This window comes from Talaromyces proteolyticus (assembly GCF_021365285.1).
Source record: "Talaromyces proteolyticus strain PMI_201 chromosome Unknown BGW36scaffold_9, whole genome shotgun sequence".
NCBI classification, from domain to species: Eukaryota; Fungi; Ascomycota; class Eurotiomycetes; order Eurotiales; family Trichocomaceae; genus Talaromyces; species Talaromyces proteolyticus.
This window is the reverse complement of record NW_025764285.1, coordinates 1852113-1865677: the sequence shown is the minus strand read 5'-3', so window position 1 is coordinate 1865677 and position 13565 is coordinate 1852113. Positions and strand designations below refer to the sequence as shown.

At 50.5% G+C, this 13565-nt stretch overlaps 8 protein-coding genes across 8 annotated transcripts; 3 read left to right on the top strand and 5 right to left on the bottom strand.

Annotated features, from left to right (window-relative positions):
• Nucleotides 1-46: 46 nt before the first annotated feature.
• BGW36DRAFT_430231 (putative transesterase) lies at nt 47-1267 on the top strand (the record flags this gene model as incomplete). Its single annotated transcript, XM_046220814.1, has 1 exon — nt 47-1267. One exon carries the CDS (start codon nt 47-49, stop codon nt 1265-1267), a length of 1221 nt encoding a protein of 406 aa, XP_046069882.1.
• Nucleotides 1268-1429: 162 nt separating this feature from the next.
• On the bottom strand, nt 1430-2185 carry BGW36DRAFT_362029 (putative hydrolase; the record flags this gene model as incomplete). Its single annotated transcript, XM_046214330.1, has 1 exon — nt 1430-2185. One exon carries the CDS (start codon nt 2183-2185, stop codon nt 1430-1432), a length of 756 nt encoding a protein of 251 aa, XP_046069881.1.
• A 115-nt stretch (nt 2186-2300) lies between these two features.
• Nucleotides 2301-3832, bottom strand: BGW36DRAFT_217923 (chaperonin 10-like protein). Its single transcript, XM_046209987.1, has 2 exons — nt 2449-3832; nt 2301-2374 (listed from the first exon to the last, which is right to left on the bottom strand). The coding sequence occupies exon 1, from the start codon at nt 3673-3675 to the stop codon at nt 2491-2493; it is 1185 nt and encodes a 394-aa protein (XP_046069880.1). The 5' UTR covers nt 3676-3832; the 3' UTR covers nt 2301-2374; nt 2449-2490.
• A 157-nt stretch (nt 3833-3989) lies between these two features.
• Nucleotides 3990-5296, bottom strand: BGW36DRAFT_301535 (kinase-like domain-containing protein; the record flags this gene model as incomplete). Its single annotated transcript, XM_046211695.1, has 2 exons — nt 3990-4127; nt 4184-5296. 2 exons carry the CDS (start codon nt 5294-5296, stop codon nt 3990-3992), a joined length of 1251 nt encoding a protein of 416 aa, XP_046069879.1.
• Nucleotides 5297-7006: 1710 nt separating this feature from the next.
• BGW36DRAFT_217919 (copper fist DNA binding domain-containing protein) lies at nt 7007-8181 on the bottom strand. The gene is made up of 3 exons (XM_046209986.1): nt 7778-8181; nt 7576-7701; nt 7007-7315 (listed from the first exon to the last, which is right to left on the bottom strand). The coding sequence occupies exons 1-3, from the start codon at nt 7851-7853 to the stop codon at nt 7086-7088; spliced, it is 432 nt and encodes a 143-aa protein (XP_046069878.1). The 5' UTR covers nt 7854-8181; the 3' UTR covers nt 7007-7085.
• Nucleotides 8182-8994: 813 nt separating this feature from the next.
• On the bottom strand, nt 8995-10035 carry BGW36DRAFT_217917 (4-carboxymuconolactone decarboxylase family protein). Its single transcript, XM_046209985.1, has one exon. It carries the CDS (start codon nt 9796-9798, stop codon nt 9142-9144), a length of 657 nt encoding a protein of 218 aa, XP_046069877.1. The 5' UTR covers nt 9799-10035; the 3' UTR covers nt 8995-9141.
• Nucleotides 10036-10634: 599 nt separating this feature from the next.
• Nucleotides 10635-11808, top strand: BGW36DRAFT_399333 (putative carboxy-cis,cis-muconate cyclase; the record flags this gene model as incomplete). Its single annotated transcript, XM_046218509.1, has 3 exons — nt 10635-10778; nt 10824-10932; nt 10979-11808. 3 exons carry the CDS (start codon nt 10635-10637, stop codon nt 11806-11808), a joined length of 1083 nt encoding a protein of 360 aa, XP_046069876.1.
• Nucleotides 11809-12055: 247 nt separating this feature from the next.
• On the top strand, nt 12056-13324 carry BGW36DRAFT_217908 (Frag1/DRAM/Sfk1). The gene is made up of 3 exons (XM_046209984.1): nt 12056-12374; nt 12427-12508; nt 12561-13324. Exons 1-3 carry the CDS (start codon nt 12302-12304, stop codon nt 13249-13251), a joined length of 846 nt encoding a protein of 281 aa, XP_046069875.1. The 5' UTR covers nt 12056-12301; the 3' UTR covers nt 13252-13324.
• Nucleotides 13325-13565: the final 241 nt, after the last annotated feature.

Genomic DNA, 13565 nt, shown 5'->3' with positions numbered 1-13565 from the left:
TGTGCACTTCCCTGTTACCCAGAACTAGTCGATTATACTCTGCAGTATGGCCGACGGGATCGAGCCTAGCTTCCAGGCCGCCATCGATGCTGGCAAGATCAACGGCGCAGTTATCTGTGCAACGGACACCGAAGGCGGTTTTGTTTACAACAAGTCTATTGGCGAGCGTACCCTGCTCTCAGGCGAGAAGCGCCCGCAGCAACTAGATGATGTCTTATTCCTAGCCTCAGCCACCAAGCTAGTCGCCTCCATCGCCGCCCTGCAGTGCGTCGATGATGGCCTGCTAACGCTTACCGGGGACCTATCGTCCATTGCACCAGAATTTGCTGTGCAGCAGGTCATCACCGGCTTCAACGATGACGATACCCCCAAACTCGAGCCGGCAGCGCGACCCATCACGCTTGAAATGCTGCTGACCCATAGTTCCGGCCTATCCTACCATTTCTTCAACCCGCTCATCGCCCGGTGGCGCGAGAAATTCGCACAGTCTGATCAAGACAATCGGCGCCGGGTTGAGGAACTGTTCTGCTACCCGCTCGGCTTCCAACCCGGCGCTGGCTGGATGTATGGTCCCGGGCTTGACTGGGCGGGCCGCATAGTAGAGCGGGTGACAGGTCACACTTTGTTAGAGCGTATGCAGCAGCGCATCTTCGACCCGCTTGGCATCTCCGACGCCCAATTCTTCCCTGTTACGCGGGAGGACTTGCGCTCCCGCCTGGTCGATCTTAACCCGCAAGACCCTGATGCACTCGGTCGCGCCGTGCTCGGCGGCGGAGGGGATATGAATAAGCGCACGAATGGGGACTTTGGTGGCCATGGATTGTTTATGTCTGGTGCTAGCTATGTCAAGATTCTCCACTCTCTACTTGCCAACGACGGCAAAGTACTCAAACCTGCTACCGTCGACGACATGTTCCAGCACCATCTTAGCCCCGAAGCGACGGCTAGGCACCAGGCTGAGCTGGTCAGCCCTCAAAAGGGCGTATTCTTTCGCGTAGGTGTCGACCCCGAAACGAAGATGGGCTACGGCCTGGGTGGCCTGATCACGCTGGAAGATGTGGATGGCTGGTATGGTGAACGTACAATGTCATGGGGCGGTGGGCTGACCCTCGCCTGGTTTATCGACCGCAAGAACGACCTTTGCGGTATGGGTGCTGTCCAGGCCACACAGCCGGTAGACATCAAGGTGATGGAAGAGCTGAAGCAGACTTTCCGGAAGGACATTTACCGCAAGCGTGCAGCGTGGAAAGAGCGTGCAGTAGGATAAGTATTTAAATATGCAAAAGACACGAGGCATGGCATGTCCTGGCTCTAATTGTATTCCTTACCAAGTCTCTATATATATATATATATATAAAAAAAAAAAAAAAAGGGCAATTCCAACTGATGAATAGTGAAAATTGAACGGTATTGATTCTACCCCTCGAAATCACTGGTCTTTCAAATACTGCCTGAGCCAGGCAACAGCAGCATTCTTTCCCTTGACCATAGCCGCTCTCTCACCCGGCTTATTCTCATCTCCACGAATAAAGCAAGAATGAGCCACACCTGGGAAATGCTGATAGGCAAACGGGACGTTCACTTTCTGAAGCGTCTGAAAAGTATGCAATTTGAGCTCCGCATTATATACCGGGTCGATTTCTGGCGCTAGAATTTGGGCGGGCACAGCTATCTCGTCGATATCCTTCTTGGTTAATAGCGATGGATGGCCGATGCTAATACAGTCTACCAACGGCGCAGCTTCATGCTCCTTGGCACCAAGGCGGAATGACGCCCACCCGCCGTAGCAGTACCCAACAGCGCCGACTTTTTTATAGCCCAGCTGCTGCCTCAAAGCACGCGCCGACTCGAAGATTTCCGGCTCGCGTGGTTCTCGGCCATTTCTGCTCAGAAAGTTGGGCAAATCGAGTTGGTCGAACTTGTCAGCGGCGAGGAGCTCAGGAGACAAGATTTCGCCGCCAAAAAAATCCGGGACATAGACTGTTGCACCTACTTCGCGGGCAAAGTGGTCTGCGAGAAGACGGACATTGGGGAATGTCCAGCCGAACAGATCGGCAACGAAAAGAATGGCGACGTCTGGGTTGTCGCCGGCGATGTAGACGTCGTTGTTGGCGAGCTTGTCGGTGCGGCCGGTGGGAGTACCTTGCCAGGTGAAGCCTGAGATGCAGCAGGATGATACAGACATTTTTCAAAATTATACTTTCTTACCTGGGTTGTTTTGTGGGAAGGTCGGTGTTTTTATAGCTGGATGTGGAAACTTCATGCCGAAAATATTATTAATAGACCGATTATAGAACGGAGCAAATGAGGGGTTGGTTGTACCCAAGTCCGTGTGGGAGAATCATTCTACTTCGCATCCCGGTGTGACTCATATCTACATTAATTTCATTAGTGTCTTGATACGCTGCTGCCATTGACAAGTCATAAGCAAGGAAGATATAAACCAACAAATGTAATATGCCACCAGACCAGCACCAACACCAACAGATATCAACCCTTCACTCCCTCAATCAGATTCTTGATTCCCTCCCCCCGCGCGGTCTTCTCCCACGCATCCGGAGCATTCTCAAATGGCGTGACGGAACTAATCAAATCCTTAACAGCCACTCTCCCAGCCGTCAACAATTTCATGGCCAACTCATAATCTCCCGGTCCATACCGGAAACAGCCCTTCAGGTTCAACTCTTTCGCCCCAAATGCATTAATCGGGAACTCGATCTTCATACGCCCAGACATGCCTGCCTGGATGTACGAGCCCCCAGGGCGGAGAATGTAAATGCCGATCTGGACAGCGCTCGCTGCACCGGAGGCTTCAATCACGTTGTCTACTCCGCGCGAGTCCTCATCGGAACTAGCCTTCGCAGCGGAGAATAGAGTATTTCGTAGTCTTTCGGATTCATCTTCGGGACTCGCGTCCTTGTTCAAAAGAAAAGTCTCACAATTCTCAATATAACCCTTTGCGAACTCTAACTTGGCTGGCAAAACATCACACAGCACAATTCTGCCAGCGCCAAAGGAACGCGCGACTCGCGCACTGAGGAGGCCGATAGTGCCGCTTCCCATGACAACTAAATCCTCACCGGCGCGTAGTCCGAGATGTCGTACGGTGTGCACAGCGACACTGAGTGGCTCGACCAGCACGCCTTCTTGCAGGGACATGTCGTCTGGTAGCCTGAACACGAAATCGGCTGGGGCAAGGTAGTATTTAGTCAGCGTTCCGTGCTGATTGTGTGTAGGGTCAGCAGCAAATCGCATCTCGGCGCATAGGTTATATTTCCCTTTTTTGCAGTATGTGCATCGGCGACAGGGAAAGCCGGGTTCTATGGCAACCCGATCACCGGGTATGATGGATGTCACGCTGGATCCCACGGAGACGATTGTTCCAGAGGCCTCGTGGCCGAGAATTAAGGGGGAGGAGGGCGAGACGAAGACTTGGATGCCGCCGTGTTGCCAGAAGTGGACCTGAATAGTCGGGTGAGCTTGTTCAACATAAGATAGAGGGGAGTTATGTACATCACTGCCACAAACTCCGACATAAGAGATTTGAATGAGCACATCATGAGGGTCTTTGATCTGGGGGATATCATTAGATGCGGGGAGATGGTCTCTGATGTCGGCTGAGTGAGGGCCGGAGAGGAACCACGAGGGATTCTTCATTTGTTTGATCGACGACATGTTGGGTAGTGTACAGTCAAGTAAGCTGTTCGTCGATATTATTTACAAATATTGAAAATGAGACAACTTTCTATTGCCATGTCTCCTACTTATGCCAACGTATTGCGGGGAAGCTATGTCGGGCGGTGTTCCGAAAGTGCGGAGCAGCTCGGCGGAGGTAAATCCGAATGCGTCTCTAGTCTGCTTTGCTTTGCTTTTTCTAGTTGAGCTTAGATAGATGATAAGCGTAAGTAAATTCTTATATATTTCAAATGGTATCAACAAATACGCGCCGCTGGTCATCACATCGTAAGGAGAAATAAACATCAAGATGTCTACATCGAGTCACCCGATTCTCCCACCGCACAAACATGTACGCTACTGACCCAGTCGGATTTAAGGATATCCGACACACTCGGTCTGGTCTTCCAGTTAATGTCGAGCATAGCATAGATGGTCTGTCGACAGGCAGCCTGGAGACTTCTGTCAGCATTTGTCTAACAGTTTAAAAGCAGTGGACTGGGCCTACCCCTTGCAGCATCTCAATAGGATCCCAGCAGCCATATTCCTCCATATCTCGCACAAACTCCTCATACTGGGCATCACGATCTACGACAGCGTACCGCCAGACGTGCTTGCCCGTCCTCATATCCATATACACCACGCCCGCTGCCCATACATCTACAGCACGAGCATCGAAATAATACGATGATTTCGGCTTCCCGTATTCAATTACGGTATACTGTTCTGGGCTAATATACGGGAACGAGCCGCATAAGCCAGTAGTCAGTTTCACCTGCTTTTCCCAAGGTAACCGAATGCATTCAGCATTTCCAAAGTCCGCGATTTTCAAGCACCCGCGGCGTGTCAGGAGAAGGTTATCCGGTTTGATGTCTCTATGGGCAACACCCGTTTTGTGGAGATATTCCAGCCCGCGCAGGAGTTGTTTGAAGTAGCAGTTCGCTTCCACAGCGGAAAGCCCGTCGCCACCCAAGGAACGTACGCGAGTATAAACATCGCCACCAGAGCAGTATTCCATGATTTGACAGAATCCACCATCACCATCATCTTTCATGAGGTCGAGAGTTTGGATAACATTGATATGATGGAGGCTAGACGAAATGCAGAATTCGGCACCGAGACGCTTCATGTATTTCTTGGTGGTTTCCTTTTCGCGGTGCGAGAATTTCTTGACAGCAAACAGCTGGCCCCCAGTCGGATGGTCGATGGAATGAGGACGGAAGGTAACACGGACTACGCCAGAGGAGCCCCGGCCAATTTGCTCTTTGTACGTTCCATAGAGCTGTTTGAGCGAGACATTCTCGCCCTTTGGTGGGCTGCCGCTGAGACTGGAGGGATGGCGTGCTAGGAGTACTGGCGGCTGTGGCATCAAAAAGGACTCGAGTCGGAGGAGAGGCAATATTTCATTGTCGTCTTCACCTTCCTTCTTGCTTGTCCGAGAAGCTTCTTTCATCGCTTTCAGCTTGTCCTGCAGGAGATCGAGCAACCCGTCGTGCCGGCGCCCGTCGTAGAGACGATGCGAGTGCGAGCCATCGTGGAGAGGCGTGAACTTTGTGTCCTTGGGTGTCGAGTATGGCTTCAATCCGATTTCGACATTCACGGCGGTTTTGATTCTCGCCATTTGTCTCGCAGGGATTGGTCTTTTGGGAGAAGAAGATAATGAGATGAGGCAAGTCAGAAGAGAAGAATGAAATTGCAAACGAAACTGCTATGACGAGAAAGCCGCCCAAATCAAGGAAACTCGTGCAACCTGATATGAATTCTCAAAATTCTAAAATCGCTTTTGCTCCACGGCGTCGAGACGCGCGAGTGACACGGCGAGGGTCATAAATGCAGAATCATCTTGAGGGCACTCCAGCGTGACGGGGATGAGAGAATAATTATCACCAATTCTCAAAAGACGGCCGTCCATTGTAGGTGGCGCTGGCGAGCAGGATTGAGGACTGAGGCATGTCGTAAGCATGAGGGAATTGCCCGCAGCCAACCAGACGCGCCGGATCTGCTCTGGCTCTGACCAGCACGAGATCGTGGCTGCTGTCCCAAGGCCCTAAGGCACCCGTGAACTCGCACTACACTACGGGCATGATTTAATATGAGGCTTTTTCCTCCTTCTCCTCTTTCTGGAGTTGGGAGGGGCATCCATGGTTCGGCTTCTTCCACATGATCGCCGCTAGCCAGGAAGATTTCATTTTCAGCCTTTTTTTTTTGCTTGGCTTGGAGGCTGTGCAGACGCGATTTCCAGCTTTGTCCCAGACCAGCAGGCGATCTATGCGATGCCTGTGACATGACATCACCCAGCCAATGCCCTCGTCCGATAACAAGCATCATACTGCTTGGTTAGCTAACAAATACCGTAATTCGGTAGTATACTGACTAACAAATCACGGTATTTGTTATTCTAACTAAGCAACTGTTAGCCCGGCTATTAGGCCGTCGCTTCTCCACGTGGGGCAGCCTGCCCGCCTTTCTGTCTTGCACCGTCGTGACAGGACGGTGCTTTTGGTGGTGGCTTTCGGTAGTGGCCATTAGGCTATACACTGACACCCCTGCCTGGTCCAAGCTCTCGTCTACAGATACCGATACACAAGCCAGCATTCACCTAATTATTCATGTTCCGTGCAGCAGATAGTCGTCCTGACACATGTAGCAGGGGATAAATTTTCTTCATCGGGATGCGGCTTTTTCAGTCGATGGGTCTGTCTGAATATGAAATGAAATGACACTGAATGAACATCCACACTATACAGTAGCCGCTGGCAAGTGTACCAAGAGATAGAGTAGCAGTACTGGTGGATAATGGAAACACATCTAATTTCGGCATACCAATTCGGGGGAAGAAAGAGAGAAATGGCACGAAAATGCCTCATAGCCGATCGATTCTAATCGGTCTGTTTCTCGCTCTCAATTAGTATTATTCTTATTGCTAATGGAATCAATCCTGGTGCTGTCCACCACCAGCGCCTACGCGCACGCGCCACGCGCCACGCACCGTCGGCCTCGGCTACGCTGTTCCATCACCGCTCTTTGCACTACACAACACCAATTGATACAATACGCAGATGGGGGAATAAAAGGAATGACTTTCTATCTCTATAAGCACGACTCTATAGCCCGGTACTCCCATGAGCATCGAACCCAGCTTCCTCAGCGAGAAAACTGCCAAGACCAGTCTTGTTTGCAGTGCCTGTTAGACATGAAGCCGCCGAAACGCAACGTGATGCTGTGCTCTCACCAGCGACAGGACATAAGATAGATACAGCAATAGAAGAGAAAAAGAAGAAAAAAAAGTCATAAGTCATTCACTCCAGAAAAATGTAGACCAGTCTTCTGGAAGAGCGTCCACGTCTTCGAATCCAGAATACATCGAGTCCGGCACAAAGCTGCTGTCAGACAGCGATCCAAACATGATATCATCCGGATACGGCGACGGGAAAGGATGGGCGGGCTGGAGGAGCGGTTCCTCCATGGTCGGCAACGTCACGTACGGGTAGCCCAGCGGAGCGGACACCACGGGCGCAGCGGTCGCGGCCATGTGCGTAGTCGACATTTCGAAGCTGGTGGTTGGCGGCGGCCGCGTGGCCATCGAGCGCGACCGGGAGCGGGAGCTGGCGGTGGACGGAAGCAGGGGTGGCGAGTATCGCTGGGCGGTGGCGGACTGGGTTGTTGGACGACGGGTGGATTGGCTGGTAGAGATAAATTGCTCATTTGTAGACGGGAGTGATGTTGCAGGATGTGGTGCAATGCGTGCGAATGAGGAGGGGTGGATTCGACGTCGGGCGGCTGCTTTGTGGTTCTATGCGACGAGTTAGCGATACACCAGATTGCCGTCCTTGCTTATTTAAATAGTGCCACCGCGTTGCCGAGTGTTTCGCAATACTTTTCCAGAGAATTTGCTATCGCTCTCACCATCAGACTTTTTGTCGCGGTTGAGCTTGCTATGCTCCTCTCGGTCCGTGCAGGGACCGCGACAAATACAGCAGACAGAGAACGGCCGGCCCTTTTTGTTGATTCGAATCAATGGTCGATCTGGCATGGCATTGCCGTCAGTCATGGTCAAAGTCAAGGTTAAAAGCATATCAGCGGGGACCAGGTGTAGACGCACCATGGTGTCGGCAGCTTGACACGCGGTGGCCTCGCACGCAAGCTTCACAAGCCCACTTCTCACCGTCGATGAGCATCACTACGTGTGTTAGAGAACAAAGATCATGGTGAACACGGTGCCGGGGGGAGATGGGAGGTGAGGAATGAGAAGTCGAGGAGAGGAGAGGAGGACGAGAGGCGAGATAAAATAAATAATAGAGCAGGCAAGAGCAGAGCAGCGCAGGCACAGCAGCAGGAACAGCGCTCGGGTGGAGCCGCCAAGCTGCCCACCCAAGCCGTGGCAGTTGCGCGTGGCAGTACTCAGTACGTACACTTGCGACCAACTAGTTAGTTGGCTGTTAGTCGACGATCGTCTGCCTGCTCCTTCGCACTGCTTACGGCGCCTAACTCGGATGATGCTGCTGCTGCTGCGGGGATCGATCTTCTTGCAACTCTACTAACCACCATCTCGCATCTACCCTCTACAGTGTACCGGACACGGACTGTGCAGCCAATTCGCCCTGCTGATTGGCTGCCGGCGGCCGGCGATCCCCCTGCTTGGCGCTCAGCAGTGTCGATGTATAGCATCGTCTGATATCAAGGCCATCGGCGTCGTACGAGTCTTAGGAAGCGAATCTGGCAGTAATGACACGGCATCGAGAATTTGATATGCGCCGATACGACGCCGACGTGTGGGCGGTGGATCTGCAGCGTCAATGACTCGTTCGGCTAGTAAAAGAGGGTATGATATGTGATGATACGAGGGCCAGCTAGCTGTATGCCTCTGCAGGCTGTCATCAATCCTGACAACCAGCCCGCAAGGGACTTCCTATTTCTCCAGCCGCTGCAGCGCCGCGAGGGCAGGCTCAGCGGGGGCTGTTTTGGGCCAGCGTCGACTTCCAAGCGTGTGGCTGGGGAAAATCCCTCATACAAGATGGCATCGCCGCGCTGGGTGCCATTTCAGCGCTCGGAAATGCCCACTGTGGACAGCCACCACATCGTCCATGCCCGCCCTCTGTACACCTCCTGGCCACTCCTCCTTCCGCAAAAGAACCTCCAACTGAGCATCACAACTGCCTGTATCGACAGTTGATGTGAGGTTGGATTTCAGTTGTCCAGCAGGTGCTCGGGTCACCATGCGGCGGTGCTGTGGGTCTGCCATGCAGATACATACATCTTAGGGTTAAATATTAAGACTAAATCCTGTGGCTATTGCGTTGATGCCAAGAGACTAATTGGCGTTTTATTATTCATTCTTCGGCCAGTTGCCCGTTATAAAATGTGTTTTAACTGTGGCTCACTGCCTTTGTTGCGGGTCACATGTCAGGGCTAGGGCATTGCTAGCTATGCTTAGGGCATAGGTGTAGGGCAGGGCTAGGGTTAGGGCTAGGGCTCCCCGCCCTCGATCTCCGCCGCCTCCTTCATCCTCTTGTTGTTATTCTCCCCCACATCCAGCGCGACCAGGAACCGGCTCACCATGTTGTACGCCCCAATGCACGCCGTCAACTCCACCACCTCTCGCTCACTGAACCGCTGCTTGACGGCGTCGAACACAGCATCGTCCACCTTGACATTTTTCGTCATCGCATCCGTATACAGCAGGACATCCCATTGCACCTCCGTCAACACACTGCCCGGCAATCGCTCGGCAATTAGCGCCCCATCTGCCGTGAACGTCGACGCTGGCAACCGCTTCACCTCGTCCAACTGCGCTGTCGTCACGCCCGCTTTGAGTGCCAGTGGCGCATGCGCGTTCCATTCATAGACTGCCTGGTTGAGCACCGCGACGCGACACACCGAAAGCTCCAGCACGTCCTGGGGTATCACCGTGTTATTGCGGATCGCTCCAACGAATGCATTGTATCCATCCGCAACAGGCGGCGTGTGGAGAAAGGTAAGGTCAAGCGGGATTAGAGGGCGAGGGTGTCGTCGAGCAGCGATACGTGTGTAGACGTCCGCCGTGGATTCTTGTTCTGCAGGGGTGAGGGGCGTGCCGTCCGGCTTGGTGGTGGGAGCCGTCGAGGGGGCGTAGTGAAGGCGCATTGTGAGAGGCGAGTCGTATAGTAAGCCGGTAGGTTTGGTTATTTTTAATACAATTCGGATGTTGCAATCTGCCTAGACAAGTATCGTTGTTGGAGGAAAGACCGAAGACTAGCAAACCCGGAGAAGCCGCAACATTTCATTGCGGGGGCGGGGTCAGTAAATACAGGCTTGGGTCTTATTAAAATATTAATCAAATTCCACTCAATAATGCACATCCAGCAATTATTATCAATATCCATCAATAAATACTAAGAATTATTAATACAGCGAAACTCCCTCATCCGAATGTTCGGCTAAAGGGCGGACATGACCTTTGCCGCCGCAGGAACAGGCATAGCGGCTACTCGCAGGGATATATATTCTGCAAGTATACTTGACGTTTTTGATGATATTATCGATTTATGTATTATGAGCGTCTGTTTTATCATGGCGGCGAGACGGATGTCGTGATCTCGTATGCATATTTTAACATTATGATACATGTAATATTGTTGAAGGGAGGGTCGACAATTTATATGTATGAATAATAACAAGAGAGAGCTTAATTGCTACAATTTAATTTACAATTCTGTATTTAAATAATATGACCAATATGCAATATAAACACATCCAAATAACCCTAAATATGTATATCGCAATATACATATACATATATATATATTTAGCAAGCGGAGGAATGCTTCCCCGCAGTGGAGCCCGGCTGTTGCTTTCGGGTCTGCCGTCGGCATCAGATTCACATTCATAGTCTATGCTGTCCTTCTTTTCTTTTGTTATAATTTCCATGTCTTTTAATGTTGCATGATTTATGCGTAAATAGATTCATACCAAGGCCCAAAATGTTGCACCACCTCATGATCGGCACCTGGACGCCGCCAGGCCGGATATACACCGTCGCCTTCGACGACGAAGCACTGACCTTGGAATTGATTAAAAAGACTGAGATCCCCGAAAACGAACCCATTTCATGGATGACATTCGATGTATGTGTACCAATCTAGTCATTAGGATAATACTGACTGCAATAGCATACCAAGCAAAACATTTACGGTGCCGCTATGAAGAAATGGTCCAGCTTTTCCGTGCGCAGTCCCACCGACATTGTTCATGAAGTGTCGCATCCCATGGGAGGACATCGTAAGACTAATACCTGGAACTGGTCAAAGACCTGCTGACGAAACAGCCCTTGCTTCCTCTTCTGAAACAAACACAAGAGCCATATTTGTCCTGGCTGCGCATAAACCACCATACAATGTCTACGGAAACCCATTCTACAAGTACGCTGGCTTCGGCAATGTATTCTCCGTGACCGACACAGGCAAGATCAATCAAAACATTCAGAATTTTGAAATAGACCCCAACTCAGGGATCCACGGCATGGTGTTTGATCCCACAGAGACATACCTGTACTCAGCAGACATGGGCGCCAACAAAATCTGGACACACAAGAAAGACCCCGAGACGGGAAAATTAGAGTTGGTTGACAGCGTTGACGCCCCAGCACCTGGTGACCATCCACGATGGGTTGCCATTCATCCAAGCGGTCACTATCTATACGCACTCATGGAAGCAGGCAACCGGCTGGCAGTATATGTAATTGACGAGAAACGCCATGTTCCAGTCTTCACACGTTTGATCTACCCGTTGATTCCACCCGGACTGCCACCGCGCAACAAATATCGCGCTGACGTTGTCTTTCCCTCGCACAGTGGAAAGTATCTGTTTGCAACATCGAGGTCCAACCATAACGACGTGCATGGGTATATCAGCGCATTCAAGCTTGGTCCGGAAGGCAACATCGAGAAACAGTTATTCATCAACCCGACATCGACAAGCGGTGGGCATTCGAATGCAGTTAGTCCGTGCGACTGGAGCGACGAGTGGATTGCATTGTGCGATGACCAGGACGGATTTGTTGAGGTTTATCGATTCAAGGACGAGCTCCTGGCGCGAGTTGCAAGAGTTGATATTCCAGAGAAGGGATTTGGAATGAATGCTATCTGGTACGATTAGGGTTGAGAAGTTATAATTTCGCCTGTTCCTAGCCACATTAATAACAGCAACAATCCTCCATTCCTCAGGAAGGCTTAATTTTTATCTGTCGTATCGTTTGCGACTGGCGAATACGTGTATCAGTACTACATTCCACCCGACGGATGAAGCATTCCACACACCGACCCGCCACATTTTTACCAGATAGTATCTCAACCACTGAGAAATTTCTATCGTGATCGATTGTTAAATATAACACTGTAAACACCAAACCCTGGGACAATTTTTTGTGTCGGGTTGTTCAACAGGCTGGGAAACTGTCAGGATTGTATCACTTCATACGAAGATCGTGAATTGATAAACCGTCACGGACCTGGCATGTCACAGTTCATGAGCTACACGATCAGTTGACCTTCCATCCATGCGAAAAGTCTCTATACCAGTTAAAACTATTTAATTTTCCGGGGTCCATTGCCTTGCTCGTCACCGAACCTACTCTCTCCTTATCATAAACATGAAGAACGACCTGCAGCTGCTATGGCAACCTGCCATTATTTTTCCCACTATCACAGTGATATCATGGCTAGGTATATACATCTCATAAATCCCGATAACCAGATCTAGCTAATGTTTCAACAGCGATGCTGGCAGTCCTCTTCGGCTCCTGGTACACATCCGGCGAACCACGATACGTATCGGAAGAAGACACCCAGACAATCGCGTATGCTAATATCTCTCCCATCTTACACACGGAATCTAACCCCGCTGAATAGATTTATATCCGACATTGGCGCACAAAACCTCAAACCCGTATTCATCGCCTGCAGCACCCTCGCCATGAGCACTTACTTACCCACCATCGCGCTCTACTTTTACTTCCTGAGCCCGACTCATCCGCATACCGGTAATCGAAAATCATCACCTCTATCCACTTTGACGCGCATCGGCATCCCCTTCCTCAGCTCATTCTTCTCCCTTATCGGTGCCGTAGCCCTCATCCTCCTAACCATCTTCGACACCGCACGCTTCGGCGTCGTACACAGACGCCTGCTGCCCGCCAGCATACTGTCACACATCCTTGGATGCTCTTTGCTCTGTGGATGGACGTTTATCCGTCTACACCAACATCGGCAAAATACGTCTCTCAATGGACCAGGTGGAATCTTATCTGGTGACAAATTCACCGTCGAACTATACGCGTTAGCTCCAATTCCCATATCAATGGCCAGTCTGGTGATTAAGAGCATTGTCGTAGCGTTTGAGTTTGGACTTGTAGTTCTCTTTGCCACTATGACGTGGTGGTTGAAGACGTTTGATACGGCGGCTGTCATGGAGTGGACGGTGGTGTTGATGTTTGCGGGTTATATGGCGTGTCAGGCTGTGGATATGTGGATGATAATCAGGACGCAGAATGCGAGGATTGAGGTTGAAAATGAGGAGCCACCCATTGGGATTGCGATATGATGGAGTGGGGAATTTTGTCTTCTACATCTGTATATTAAGCTTTATATCTGGTAATTGACTGGGTGCGAGTGACTTGTACATAAATTGATATTAAAAATCTTCAATATTTCAATGTTAATGAATGTACAGTGTTTAGAACTTATATTTCTCTTGAAGTTATATCTACATAATTGATGTATTTAAGCCTCGAAATTCTGTCAAGACGATGTGTTCCCATTCACGCTCTCAAATTCAAGTCGATGCTGGCTTACTGTATGATAATCTATTCAATGAGAATAAGTGTAACTGCACTTCTGAATTTCACGTTTTCTTTT